Source organism: Eriocheir sinensis, chromosome 28, assembly GCF_024679095.1.
Source record: "Eriocheir sinensis breed Jianghai 21 chromosome 28, ASM2467909v1, whole genome shotgun sequence".
NCBI classification, from domain to species: Eukaryota; Metazoa; Arthropoda; class Malacostraca; order Decapoda; family Varunidae; genus Eriocheir; species Eriocheir sinensis.
In genome coordinates, this window is record NC_066536.1 from 6,879,531 (window position 1) to 6,894,701 (window position 15,171).

Below are 15,171 nucleotides of genomic sequence, written 5' to 3' on the forward strand. Positions count from 1 at the left end.
TGTGTGAGAATGTCAAAGTCAGAGGGAGGTTAAAACCATGAGTAATTATGTCTTAAGCTATAAAATTTAATTAGTTCTGGAATGTAAATTATGCAGGTTATTTAAATTAAAGAAGTGGGAATCAGTGATGTGTATGGTGAGACTGAATAAGTTATATGATCTTCAGGAATATTGATGATCCAGGAGTTGACTTTGATGTGCGTATGAGCCATTAGAGCAGTGAGGATGTGAGAATTGGGGAATTTCAAGAATGCAGTTGGAGGTTAGGGATTGTTGAGAATACAAATTGTGGGAGCTTTTGGCAATCTTGAGGTGTTTGAAGTTTCTGTTGAGTACCTTCCAGTCACTAAGGTAGCCACATGCTCGCTGTCTGCTCTGGAACTAGGATGAAGGAAATTTGAATGTGGTTGATCATTTGTCAGCAATATTCTACCTAGACACCGTGATGAGGAGTCTTTAATATGTTATTTAAAAGATGGACTATCAGGCTGCTGGTATTTATGGTTATTAAGTACAAAGCCAAAGTGTGAGATAACCATTTTGTGTTAATTTAAAGTATGATAGGCCTATCTGTGATATGAATAGGCCAAATTGTGATAGGCTAGTTATAGGTATTCATGGATGGCAGGGGTTGATAACAAAAACACAGGATAAAAGTTGGCATGTAATTTGATGTTACAATAGCCTTTTATATCAACAGTATCAAAAGTATGGGTGTAGGTGTGACAAATAAAAAATGAATTAGTATCATGTGTAGACACTGCATCCCAGAATCTCCTAAACACAGCAACGAAGTGGACACAAAACATCACCAGCAATTAGAGGTACCACAAACTCCTCCCCAATGAAAAGTTACTATAAGAAGCAGCTCATGAGAAGTGAATGACATGACTAAATAAGTTATGAACGGCCTTCACTATGCACCGTACAGCTCAAATATCCTTGTTGCTTAATGACAGGTGACTGACATGGCAGGTAACTTGTGGTCATCCTGCCGGGCCATTAAACAGTTTACTCGCTGGTCTCCTTAATCCGATGGTGATATTCAGGTTCATAGTTCTTGTTTGAAATAGTACCAGGCAATACTTCCGTTAGAAATATACACGCGGACAGTAAAGGGCTATAGGTAATGAGATACTAAAGTTAATTACGCAAGCTAGTTGAGCGAAAAATTGATTAATCTTAAAATCTTACAGTATAAGGTAATAGGAATAGATAATGACAATTCGTGGGACGGCACAGAAGGATCGAGACTTAAAAAAGAAAAAAGAAGTCCCACATAACTCCATGATCGAGTGGAATTTGCAGTGAAATGGATGTGCGTAAGAGAAAGGTGAACAAGTATATTGACGTGTTTGCTTTTATCTATTTTTTTATTATTTTTTTTATTCCATTGTAAGGGGACCGACCGAGAGGAGGGAAGGAGAGGATCGCCGCGCTGTCATCATTGAACAAGACTGAACGAGACGGACAATTAAGATGAATGAATATATTGATGACATGTGTGCCTTTGACTCTCGATCCATTATGAGAAAAGACCTTCGATATGAGGACGTGGGGGAACCGAGAGAAAGGAAGGAAAGGCCCGCCGCGCCATTAATTGAACAAGATAAACGAGGTTGAACAAGATGAATGAATAAATATTGATATAACACATGTTTGTCTTTTTTTTAACCTATGAATTTGTCTTTTTAGCACATTATGAAAGGGTGAAGGGACCGAGAGAAAGGAATTAAAGGGGTATACATTCTTTTCTTTTTTCAACTGTACGTTATTTTATTTTCTCAACCCATTGTTTTTTTACTCTATAACCCAACCCTTATCTTATTATGAACCCAGTATGAAGAATTAAGTAGACTGAGTTATAGGGACTGAGAGGAAGGAAAAGAGAGAATAATAAGAGATCTTTTTAAGTTTAACTCAAGCTTTTGCCTTTATCTTTGACCCATCGCTCTTTTCTTTATTTAACCCATACTTTTGTTATTTATTATCCCATTATAAAGAGCTAGGTAAAGGGACCGAGTGCATGGAAGGAAAGGAAGACAAAAGAATTAAGCTTACGTATAGGGCTGCCATCGCCTTAACATCTCTTTTTAACCCCTGTAATTGTCTTCTTTTCTTAACCCATTGCTTTTTTTCTTTGTTTAACCCATGCTTTTGTAACTGTAAAGAGGCAGAGGGACCGAGAGGAAGGAAAGGAAGGATCCGAAGAAGTAGGTATAGGGCTGCCATCGCCTTAACATCTCTTTTTAACCCCTGTAATTGTCTTCTTTTCTTAACCCATTGCTTTTTTTCTTTGTTTAACCCATGCTTTTGTCATTGTAAAGAGGCAGAGGGACTGAAAGGAAGGAAAGGAAGGATCCGGAGAAGTAGGTATAGGGCTGCCATCGCCTTAACATCTCTTTTTAACCCCTGTAATTGTCTTCTTTTCTTAACCCATTGCTTTTTTTCTTTGTTTAACCCATGCTTTCGTAATTGTAAAGAGGTAGAGGGACCGAGAGGAGGGAAAGGAAGGATCCGAAGAAGTAGGTAGGGCTGCCATCGCCTTAACATCTCTTTTTAACCCCTGTAATTGTCTTCTTTTCTTAACCCATTGCTTTTTTTCTTTGTTTAACCCATGCTTTTGTAACTGTAAAGAGGTAGAGGGACCGAGAGGAAGGAAAGGAGGGTCGCCGCCGCCATTGCTGGAGGAAACCATGACCCGCCAGTGGACTCTCTCTGATGGACTCCGACAACTTCTTCGAATTTGACGCCTCATTACCGGTACGTGGCGCCAGACCGGCCTTCCATGAGACAAACTAACCCTTTCTCTTTAATTCGGTACAGATTACAAGCCGCTAACCCGTGAAATAACGCTGGAATGCCCACAAATACGCCGAGGAAAGTTACTGGTGGCCCGTAAAATCCCCTTCATACATTGCTTTCTTTGCCTCTAGCACGCCCACACGCGATCCAGCTTTATTTATTTTGCTTCCATGAGACAAACTAACCCTTTCTCTTTAATACGGTACAGGTTAAAAGCCACAAAGCCTCGAAATAACGCTAAAATCCCCAGAAATACTCCGAGGAAAGTTACTGGTGGCCCGAAAAATTCCCTGCATGCATTGCTTTCTTTGCGTCTAGCACGCCCATACGCGACTTAATTCCCTTTTATTAGACATTAACCAGTTATTTATAGCACCAGGGTCAGGTCACTAAGGTCAAAGTGGTAGAAATTATCCTTGTGTGGGCGTAATTGAAAGTGAAAGGTGAATCAGTCCGTCTTGGGGTCCGGTCTCAAGCAAAAGTGACCTCGTATTATACCTGTTCTCGACCCGATTGTCTTGAGGGATATTTAGGGAGGGGCTCAATGGATCTGCTCAAGCCTAGGTCAAAACGGGCTGGGGGTGATGTGGGAGGTGTAAGGTCAGGTCAAGCTGTGTTTTATATGCTTGTGGGTTGTATGGTGGATCTCTCTCTCTCTCTCTCTCTCTCTCTCTCTCTCTCTCTCTCTCTCTCTCTCTCTCTCTCTCTCTTTGAAATGGGTTAGGTTGCACTGGAGGGGAGTCAGGTTGTCATACATAGAGGGGCTGGGCTACCATTTGATATGGGTAAATATTGCCTGGTCCCTCACAGTTTATACAGAAGGAGGTGATTTACGGCAATATTGAGAGTAGAAATCATATCAGCAGCACTCAGCAGAATGTCTTGGTCAGGCAATATTTTGAACTATATGCAGAAAGGAAGGTAGATGTTCAGAATTACACCCAAGCCAAGAGTTTTGAGCAAGGTTGCAACTGAAGCTGCGCATTGCCACTCTGCATTCTCATATACTAAATAACCTCACAAACTCAAGAGATACTAACCTATCAATGCCAAACTAGCAACTTGTCTCCACCATACAAGTAACCTACATTGTCAAAATAATAACCTATCACTGCCAAACTAGCAACCTGTCACCACCAAACAAGTAACCTACATTGTCAAAATAATAACTTATCACTGCCAAACTAGTAACCTGTCATTGCTAAAATAGTAACCTGTCGTCACCAAAATTAATAGTAACCTACACCGAGAATAGTCGCAGGCAGGAAGTAGGAACAGAAGTGGCGTGTGGCTAGAGTTGATTTGCAAATATACAGAGTACATATTATTTTCAGTTTATCTGCTTTTAACTTCTAATTTACCTTAAACTAACATACAACCAAAGGGTTCTGATGTGTGCTTATTTGATTTCTACTGTCAAAAACTGGAAAGTGACCTCTGCCAATTGAAAACTTGGAGGGATTTTTGATGAATGCTAACTGATTGTGGTTAGGTTACTGTTTAGGTGAGATCACATAAATGCGTCAAGGAAAAAAATGTTACTGAACACATAGAGCACTTGAGCAGCCCCCACCAAGGTTTGCTTTGATAAGTGACCACCAAGATGGCCATGCAGGCCCGCGCTACCCCCGCACCCCCACTTATGACGTCAGCTGCAAAACCTCTATACACCCACAAATAATAGATATTATTGTGAAAGTATATTCACAGGATAAAACCCATATTAAATTAGATAAGATATATACAGGATGAAGTGGAAACAACTAGCATCATACAAGTTGCTGTAACCAGTGAAGCTATGCTAGTAATTCAGTGAAACTTAAGTTACTAATTGGTGGTTTACAACAAATTTGATTTGACTTTGTTACTAATAATTTGGTGGGTTTGGGTTACTAATTCATGCTAACTGCTCTTCTTAACTTGCTAACTACATGCCTCTGCCCTTCCTTTGGCATGACTGCACACAGCTTTCTTTATCTTATTACTGCGCTATCCATCCTACTAGTCTCCAAAGTTAAACAGTACAGGGATCCCTTGCAATGTGATTGGGTTATGCTTCTAAAAAATGATTGTAAAGTGATAGATTGTATATTAACTATCATTGTAAAGTGATCGATTGTATATTAACTATCATCGCATGGGTTTATTGAGGTTATGTTCATAGCCTCTCAAAAATAATAAAAAAAATCGTTATGAAAAAGACTAAAAAGCTAAAGAGCAATTATTTGCAATTATTATTATTTGAAAAATAAAATAAAATCATTTAATGGGAAAACAATAAAATTGGAATGAAGAGAAAAGTGTGAGGTGGGGCGCTCATTTCCTCTTCGTTTCCTCAAGCACTAATGAGTTCACATTCATTGAAAGTATGACTGAAGATTGATTGGTGCACACCCAACAACACTGACTGAGCATAATGTCATGGGGGGTAAAGGGCACTACCGCTACTTGAAGCAGATGGGAAATTGATCTGTTCGAAAAAATTAATCTTTTTTCCCAATGACCCACTTCGGAGGTGAGCACCATAGTCATCTGTTCTCTGATGAATCTTCAGAATTTCTAGGCAAAACACTTTGTTCCAATAGAAAAAAAAAAAGATTTATAGAATTCTTTGATCAAATATATCAAATGGAGGTTAGGCCTGTGGATTGTAGATATAACCTAAATTTGGTAAAGAAGGAAAGCAATCTTGTTGCTTTAAGCGGTACTTTATAAGTATTTATTCTTGATGACTGAACAGAATTTTTTGTGATGTGATGTGACCCATAATGGTAGCCTTATGTATATGTGACTTAGTAAGAAATACCCTTATAATTGTGACATTAATGCCCCTTCCCACAGCCTGAAGATGGGGCGGTGGAGGGAGGGCATGAGGACGAGGAGTATGACGCCCTCAACGATGAGACATTTGGCTCGGCGGCGGTGGCAATGGATGGTGATGACTGGGAGGAGGGCCACGAGCAAATGGCCTCCCTCACTGAGGCTAATCGGCAGAACAACAAGCTGCAGGTAAGGCTCGTTTGGAGTTCCTTTATGAACCGGCTCCTATTTGTTTTTCTTGCTTCCAAGAGTCCATCTCATCTTCCATATGAACTGTCATTTCATCTCACACACCTCCGAGGTACAGCGGTTAACTTGCCTAGTAACGGATGCATGGGCCCAGGTTCAAAACCCGGCCCGAGCAGTTGGCATGCAGCTCACTCAGCTGTTTATCCTTCCTTTTAGGGGTTCCTTTATGCTAATTTGTTATTCTTGATTCTTGTGTGTTTTATTAGTTTTGTTGAAAAAGCTCATTATTGAAAGTCATTGATTTCTCTCTGGAATTTTCAGTAGCATGGTGGTTACTGAAAGAAGCCACTTGGTGGATCACTAAACATGGTTCTTAGAATTTGTCTTATGTTCAAGTATTTCTTTCAGTTATCACTGCATGATTTTGCTGTCATAAGAATCACAGTCGTACGTTCAGTCATCCTGTCCACTCTTTTCCTACTGAAACTCCTTTATATTAAAACTATGTGATTGCCTTTTACTGATTTTCATATTTCAAGGACAGTATTGAAAATAATGAGTGGAGAATAGTTACTGGAGATAGATCACAAAATATAAACCACAACTACAGAGAAGTTGGATTTACTGAATTTCATTGCTCTCTGCTTTTCTTCTTTGTTTCTTCTTCTCTCCTCTTATCCCTTGTATCCTTCTTTTCCACCATGAGATGTACTAATAAGTGTTTTATCTCTACAGAAGGAAAGAGCTCTGCTAGGCGAACTTCATCAGCTGAGCCTGGGAGGAATGGGGGGCTATGGTGGCCCCAGTAGTGCCCCTATCTCTATCAGGGGCTATCAGGGGGCCCCTCACATAGGCTCCTCTCTCCTTGGGGGTTCAGACCTGCCAGGATCTCCGTCCAACAGTATCTGGACTCCCTCCCCTGGGGTGGACAAGCTGCAGCCCATGGGGTCACCTTCCCCAGTGACCAGCTTGGGCACCTCAGCCCCCCGTGGCCTGCCCTCCATAAAGACTGTTGCTGAGCTAGAGCAGGAGATGAAGCTGCAGTCAGCCAGAGGCCAGCCCTCTCTCCCCTTGCAGGTGAGCTGCATGGCATGTGTTAAGGACAGGCATCATTTACAACTATATGGAGACATACACACAGACAACATCAAGGGTGGGCACAGCAATATTACAAGATATTCTCAGGAAGGGATGTGGCTGGAGGAAGCCTGTCAGTCAGAGGTCAGCTGAACACTTTTAGACTCAAGCCTTTCACTTCATAGTGCTCCCATGTTCCTGGCTGGGAGCTATTTGTTGCACTGCAAAGCTAGTTTATTTGAATTATATTATAAATTCTATCTATCTATCTACATCTCGGATGCCCTGCTCCCTCGTGGGAGCTTCCCTCTAGGGGATGGCCGCGGCAGAAGCGTCTCCATCTCTCCCTGTTCTGTCACTTCTTGCAGCACACTCAATCCTGCTACTTCCAACTCACTCACCCTATTGATCCACTTTACAGGTGGTCCTCCCCTGACACCCCCTCCCTTAATCCTTCCCTCATACACTCTTCACAAATTCATTCTCCCCCATTCTCATCACATGTCCAAACCATCTCAATGCATCACGCTTCACCCACTCCACCACTCCACACTCCACTCCTTTAGCTGTCACCCATACCAAACTGCTCATACATGCTTTCATTACTTTCTCCATCCCATCCTGACACACCACATGCATCTCTTATATAACTCATTTCCACTGCATGTATTCTCGATTGCTGTGCTGCATTCCATGTCCACCTCTCTGATGCATATGACAGAGTTGGCAGGATAATACTGTTCCTTATTTCCTATTTAGATTAGTTTCTCCTGTTACACTTGTAAGCTACACCATTCAGATATACACTGCAGTTGGTGCTCACAAACCCTCTTCCCCCTGCAGTATCAGCCGCCCCTTAGAGCTGAGGACCTTGAGAAAGAATTAGCTCGACATTCCCTGGCCAAGGCTGCTGCCAACCAAGGTCCTCGACCACCCTTCCAGCGCCCACCCGGCCTCACCCAAGGTACCCACCCTCCACTCATTCCTTCTTTTCCTGATGTGCATCAATTTTTTTTATACAGTAACCCGTCATATCCAAGTTTATTGTGTGCATGTATTTCTCGGGTGTAGCTTTGGTTTGTTTCCTTTAATTGTGGACAATCTTTATTGCATTCTTTATTTGATAAGTATTCTCATGTGAAGTCTTTCTAGTTTATTCCAAGTAATACAACTCTTCTGCAGGAATGTACCCATGGCAAATGCAGCAGCAACAACAGCAGCAGCAACCATTTCCACCAAGACAACAGCAGCCACCGCCATCCCAGCAGCAGCAGGCCCGCTTCATGAATGCCTTCCCTGGTGGCGGCAGCGGCAACAAGAGCATCTTCAATCAGCCCCACCCCATGCAGCCCCCCCATGGCCCCCCCCTCCAACGCCACCCTTCCCACCCCCACCACAACCATGAAGGCAACTCCAACAGCAGCTTTGGCCCCACCCATGGTCCCTCTCATCCCTCCCAGCAGCAGCAACACGGTCAACACCACAGTAATCAGCAACAGCAGCAACACCACCACAACAACCCTCCACCCCCACCTCACCATCCTCACCACCAACACCAACCTCCTCACCACCACCACCTACAGCAACAACACCACCATGGCTACAATAACAATAGCAACAATAACAACAACTATAACAACCAACACCATCACCAGCAACACCACCACCACCAGCAGCCACACCACCCTCCACACCACCACTCGCACCACCACTCACACCACCAGTCCCAAGGGTATGGGTACCACCACAACCAAAGGGGACAAGATGGCAACTACTTCAACCACAATGGCTCAGAACCTCAAGGCCGTGGCGGCTACGATCGGTGGGGCTATGACCGGCGACCTTATGACCAGAGGGGAGGGTAAGACATTACCTTGTTTGACAGGTACTTTATGGTTCTGTTAAGGCGTTGGGTAGGCTGTGAGTTCAATACGAAAGTGCTTGGTAGTGAGAATATATTATCTTCCCAGTTCTTTTTAATATTTTTCTTGCAATAAAGGTTGGGCTGCAGTACAATGTTCCTCTGTTTCCCAGGCAGTACGAGCGGAAGGGTTGGGACGACCACGGGCCTCAGCACCCCAGCAGAACGCGCCGTGATAGTGAGGCAGAGTGGGAGGAGTGGCACCGCTGCCGAGAGCTGGACGAGTACAGCTGCCTCATGACGCCCAGAGAGAAGGGTTGGCTCAAGTATATACAGGCCATGCAGCTGCACTCTGACAACCCCTACCAAGATGACTATTATTATGTGGTGAGTGTTTGTGTGGGTGGGTACATTGTTTCATCTGTGTGTGCATGTGTAGGTATGCATTTTTCATAAGGTTTATAATTTCACTAATAAAGAAAGGTAACATATTTTACACGATTTCATTTTATCTCTGAAAATCTCTGAATTCATGGGATCAGTCACTTTTGGTGTAGTATTTTACTCAATGCAGTGAGGCCACAGAAGTGGCAAAGGCATGCAGTTTGCAAGTTCAGAGGAGCAGTTAGCATGAAGTATCAAAGGTAGAAAGGAAAACAACACTGCAGCAGAATTTTAGCACTTTAAGACACTCAATAAGAGGAGTGGAGCTGATGAGATGAAAAGCCTTTGACTACTCTGTCCAAAAGAGCTGTGTGAGTGAATTCCCCCTCACACATGAGATGCATACTCCATACAAAAGTAGGCAAGGCCTTTTATATTGTTAGCAACTGGGAAGTGGTACAGAATGCCTAACCTTGAGGGAACTTATTTAGCACAAGATGAGATATAATGTTTCTGGTTGAGATTTTGAGTTAAGGATAGAACAAGAATGTTTAGTATAGAAGGGAAGCTGTGTGTTATTGAAGTATAGGGGATAGATATCTGGGAGGTTGTGTCATCACTAAACACACACACTAATCCCACAGATGCACAGTGTGAAGCAGCAGCGAAAAAGGGAAGAAGAGGTAATTGAAATCGATGGCCTTCAGCTACTCCTGCCAGACAGAGGGAAGGAGGGTTCAGGGCGGGAGTATGAGCCACCCCGCCTTGAAAACTCCCTGGGGAAACTGCAGGTGGTGAGCGTTAATGCCCCACGAAAAATAATTGACCTGCAGGTGGTGCATTTGGACCCTTCGCACCCCACCACACCCCTCCAGCGTGAGATGAGACGACACAGGCACCTACTACTTTATGTTGAAAAGGTGAGGAGGGACCACACTGTAAATTAGGAGGACTGTGGATCACTTTGAAGCTGTCATTACAAGGAGAAAAGGTGGTAATAAGATAGTAGGAAGAATTTTCTATTTTCCTTGTTCCTTTTGTCACTTTCCTTACAATGTGTCTTAAAACCGCATTGGAAACTTTTGACCATTTCGTTGCTTATAACCAAAGTGGAAACTTATGACCTTGAAGGTACTGAAAATTATCTCCTGCATTCTTTCCTTATTCACTCCCTTCTTGTCCCTCCCCCCACAGCTGTTCAATACTATGATGGAGCTTGACGACCTTGAGCGACGCATCCGCCACCTGCCTGACTGCCCAACACGTGACATGTTTCGCTCAAAGTCCCGGACGCTGGCAGCTCGGCTCTGGGCAAACATCACAGCCAACCCTGAACGCCTCCTGCAAGTCTTATGCATCCGCAAGGGCAAGGTGGGTGAGACGGTTTTGGTGATAGAGTGTGATTGAGCCAAGAATGTGGTTTGTGGTGGTGTGGTGGAAAGGAAGATGTTAATAATAATAATAATAAACGGTTTATTTTGTTTTGGCATCTGTTAGGCGGAAAATATACAAATTATGGATACATTTTAAAAGTAAATTGTTACCTGATACAATTACTAAAAAGGGTGATGGGGTAAGGAGGGCTTGGCGTATTTGTGGGAAGGTTAGGGTGATGGGGCTTGGTGGATGGCGGTGGGGGTGGAGTGCAGAGGGTGGTGGTGCTGGTAGCGAGGGAAACCAGCCTCTTCAAGGTGCTGTTGGAGGTAATGGTGATGTTATAGTGGGTGTAGTAATGTTAAAGGAATAGTGATGGTAATGGTTATCATAACCAGGATGGAGTATCCAACTGGCTTCACTCAATCTCAGGTTTAAAATGTTGCTCGAGAAAGAACGGGAAAACATTCAAGTCAGAGAAAAGACCGCTCTGAGAAATGGTCACTGCCATGATCCAGACCTCTGCCATAAGTGAATTCCAGTTATCACTTGTACTGAGTAATAAAATAGTAAAAAAAAGTAGTTATAAGATTGACTTGCAAAAATGCAGAGACCCATATACTTTTTTGTATGATTTCCTTCAGTTCCTCCTTGAAAGAATTTTAATATTATTATGTGAAAAGCAGTAGGAGGCAGACAATAATAAGGATGAAGTATTGATGACATTGATTGTATAGCTCTTCCATTGAAATAGTGTTTAGTTGTGATAACATTTACTAAAAAGTTATTCACACTAAATTAACTATTTTTGAAGTGGACTTCTTTTTTTCCCACTTTTTGTACATAGCACTGATAAGTTTTCTACATGGGGTCTGTTGGTCCGCTCCAGCCTGTTAGTGGCATGTGCAAGTATCTTAAAATGGTGCCATTCAGACTTAACCCTATGTTGATTGCTCTTCAGAGCCTAATCTGTCGCCTGCTGGGTTGGATGGGGGAAGGTGACCAGGAGCGGCTAGTGGTGACAGTACTGCAGAACATGACACTTCTGGCCCGCAAGGATGCCCACGACCAGCAACTGGCACTCCTTTGGCCGGCCACTGACCGCCTCGTGGCCTCGGCTGCTCCGCCCCGCCTCCTGGAACTGGCTGCTGCTTTTATTAATAACAGCTCTTCCTCTTCTGTGGCCTCACCTCAGAGGAACAACCTGTCAGCAGCACTGTACAACAAGGTTAGAAATGGTGTTCTTGTCCATGCGTGTGGGGGGGCATGTATATATATATTTTTTTCTACTCCATTTCAGCTTTCTCCACTTTCCTTGATTGCTTCCTACTCTGTGTATGTCTTTCATTTTACTTTATTGTAATGTCATTGAATCAGAACACTGACATTATGGGATATATTTCATTATTAAAATAGGCACCAATTTGATCAATTTCCTGAACAAAGTAGATTAACTAACCCCTTCCCTCTGTTTTCTGGATATTATTGGCTGTCTGTTTGAAGTGTGTGGGCATGAAACATGTACACTGTCCTGAGTTAATGTTATTGTGTCCCTCCAGTATGGTGTGAGTCTGGTGCTGGCCCTGCTGGTGCGAGGGGAACAGGTTCACGCCGTGCTGGTCGAATCATCGGTGTGGCAAGAGTTTCTTTCTGCACTCATCACAGCTTTGGCCACCTCCAACACTACGTCCTCCAGTGAGGGGGCCATTCCAAAGTCCACAGCTGTAGATGCCAGTAAAAATGAGATGGCAGGAGCTCTCCCTTCTGTGGCCCTGGCTGCCTCACCTTGCCGACCTGGGCAGCACCTGGCCCGCTGTGACAGTGTGGAGTCCAGCCTCCTCAAGGCTGCACAGGAAAAAATGTCCCAGCTTGAGGCCGCACACTCCAAACCTCCACGCAGTCAGAGTCCAACAAAGTGTTAATTAACTATTCCGTATGTAGGGTGGAGAGCGAGAGGCCATTTTCTGCAGGCTTTTAAATTAACTTAACAAGGATGATTGGTATAGCCAGTCAGCCAAAGTCAGTCCCGTATTTCTCCCTTTCGTCTTTGTCTTGGATTATTTCAGTGCTATTTGTTTTTTGTCATTTTTAACATTTCAGAATGTTAAGTACTCAGATTACCTTATGTTGTGAATTCACATCTGTTGTTGAGAAGGTGGTGAGTCTAATGGGCGTTGTTACCAAGCCTGGGAAGGGTGAGACAGCCACCTTAAACTTGTGCACAATGTGATAGACAAATTCAGGCTCAGTCAAGCATTGCCTCTTTACTCACTGTTGGGTGACCAATGCTGCAACCCTGCACAGCAACAAGAAAAAATATTTCAAAGCAAAATAATAAAAAGTAGTGATAAATAGCCAGATGGGACAGTGGATGCAGGGATGGGAGTAGAAGTGCTAAGGGTGCCAAGGAAGGAGGAAGCATCTCTCAAAGTGGGTGTGGGGAGGACATTTTATATTGCAGTGATTGAGTCAGACTGTGATAGGAAGGTGCATTGCCACAGTGCCAAGAAGGGTTGCAGCATGCTCACCACTGCAAGTAATAACAATAATATTAACTAAACTCATTTAGTTAAGATGCCAAGATAGTTGTGTTTTATTTTTTTCATCACTCACTGTCCAGCCAGAAGGTACTGTCAAGCATCAGTACACAATGTAATATTTGTCCTAGCTTTTTTTAGTTTGTTTGACTCTTGCTCTTCCTGTGTAGCAGAGTCCATGGCAGCCACATACAATGCTACCTGTCTTGGCACTCAGCTCTTCAGTTAGCATTATGTAAAGTAATATCAACAGTTCATTAATTTCTCTCAGTGCCACAGTTGTGCAGCAAGACCAAAGTAGCGGCACACTTGTCCGCATTCCCCTCCTCCTCCCTGCCTGTCTGCTCCCCCCACAATTTTGTTCAGTAACTTAACAAACATCTGGTGTACATTTTTATATATATTTCTCAAGAGTCCTTGTTTGCGTGAGGTCCGTGGGAGTACTACAGGTTATTTGTACAGAGCCGTTGTTAGTCTGTGGGGCGGTATTGGTTAAGCCCAGGCCATATTTGTTCACGGCCTTCCAACACAGACCTCCCCGGCCCTCATACCCACATCATTATTTCACATTTTTTAAAATAAAACATCAGATGAAACATAAAGGACTTATTTTTAATACATTTTTGGAAGCCTAGTTAAGAGAAGCTAAGGAAAACTGAATAGAACTTCCAGGAATGCTTTATAGTACAGTAATATCAGAATGATGTTGAATATGCATGTACTTTTCTCCAATAACTTGATGATGGGACCAATCTCTGGGTCAACCTGATTGTCACTACCAGCCGTGTCCACTTGCACCTTTGTTCTGCAATGCTTCTTGAGACACTCTTGTTGCTGTACCATTGGCAGTCTGGCTCATATGGAGAGAGAGAGAGAGAAAAGAGAAAAAAAAGTGGGGGAAGGAAAAAATATAATTTCATCGAGATATCCTCACATTGCCAGGCTGGCACTGAGAGGATACCTTAACGTGCATTTCATTGAGATATCCTCTCAGCACTGAGCACTGAGGACACCTGGATGATTTGGTATTTTTTTCATTACCAGTTCTGGTTCCGGAGCCGATACCAGAGTTTGATACTTGTATTAACGGTGCTCAAATTAATTGTATGCAAGGTTGATTGTATGCTACATTTGTTCAATCAATTGATTGATTGTGTATTTGGAATTTATACATGATTGTATTTCACATCCTATGTGTAGGTACACTCCCCAGGATGACAAGAATGTCTGTAGACTTATTTCCATTGTCCTGCTAATACAATCTAAGGGGTAAAATGAATCCTAAAGGTGATATTACAATGTGTAAGAATAATTACTTACAAAATAAATACATAGAATAATTGTTTGTGAAAATAATATGCATGTGCAAAACTTGCATTCTAGAATTATACATTAATTTGATTACTTTCTTGAAAGACAGTATACATGAGCTATGACTTTGTTGATTTCTTAAAACTATCCTTAGCAGTAGTATTTTGTACAGAAGTGGGCAGCTTCTTCCATTCGACAGCCCCTGCAGTGTATTTAAAACTGGACGCTCCTAGTGTGGTGTTGAACCTTGGAATCTGGGGAGATTCCTGGCTAGATCTGCTGGTGCCTTTATTGTGACTTTGGCTTATTTTAGTAAAGTGGTTGGACAAGTATAATGAAGAGATACCATTTACAATTTAGTGAACCTGCTTGAGCTTTTGTTTTGTTAGGTACTCTTTTGGCAACAGGTAGCCAGCCTAGAGCCTTGTGACTGGTTAATGTGGGTGCATAGTAAAAGTTACATTGTGCTTTATAAAAAATAAAAAAAGCACTAGCTAACAACTTAGTAGTGTATCTAGGTATTTAGATTTTCTTGTCGAGAATTTAGGTCTGGAGCTTAATTTCTGTATGACGTTTGACCTGTCCAGTCCTAGCCTGCGCAAGCCAAAATTGTTGCAGCTGGACGAATACACGGATTAAAAAAAAAGATTCTTCACCGTCCCTTCAAAGCAGACGTATTCTCTCACTTTCACACTTTTCTCCTTCCACAGACCCTCTCTAAGGACATTATTGCACTTTTCTTCTTCTGGAGTGTTTTAGGGCTAGTTTAAGCTTTATTACACTTTTGGTCGTCATCACACTTACATACTAGAC

General features: G+C 42.7%; 1 protein-coding gene across 1 annotated transcript; it reads left to right on the top strand.

The window, feature by feature from the left end:
* The first annotated feature begins 2,631 nt into the window (after window positions 1-2,631).
* LOC127004434 (protein PAT1 homolog 1-like) lies at window positions 2,632-13,649 on the top strand. The gene is made up of 10 exons (XM_050872127.1): window positions 2,632-2,763; window positions 5,647-5,814; window positions 6,550-6,891; window positions 7,735-7,855; window positions 8,074-8,752; window positions 8,926-9,139; window positions 9,781-10,056; window positions 10,331-10,507; window positions 11,472-11,738; window positions 12,070-13,649. The coding sequence occupies exons 1-10, from the start codon at window positions 2,722-2,724 to the stop codon at window positions 12,430-12,432; spliced, it is 2,649 nt and encodes an 882-aa protein (XP_050728084.1). The 5' UTR covers window positions 2,632-2,721; the 3' UTR covers window positions 12,433-13,649.
* Window positions 13,650-15,171: the final 1,522 nt, after the last annotated feature.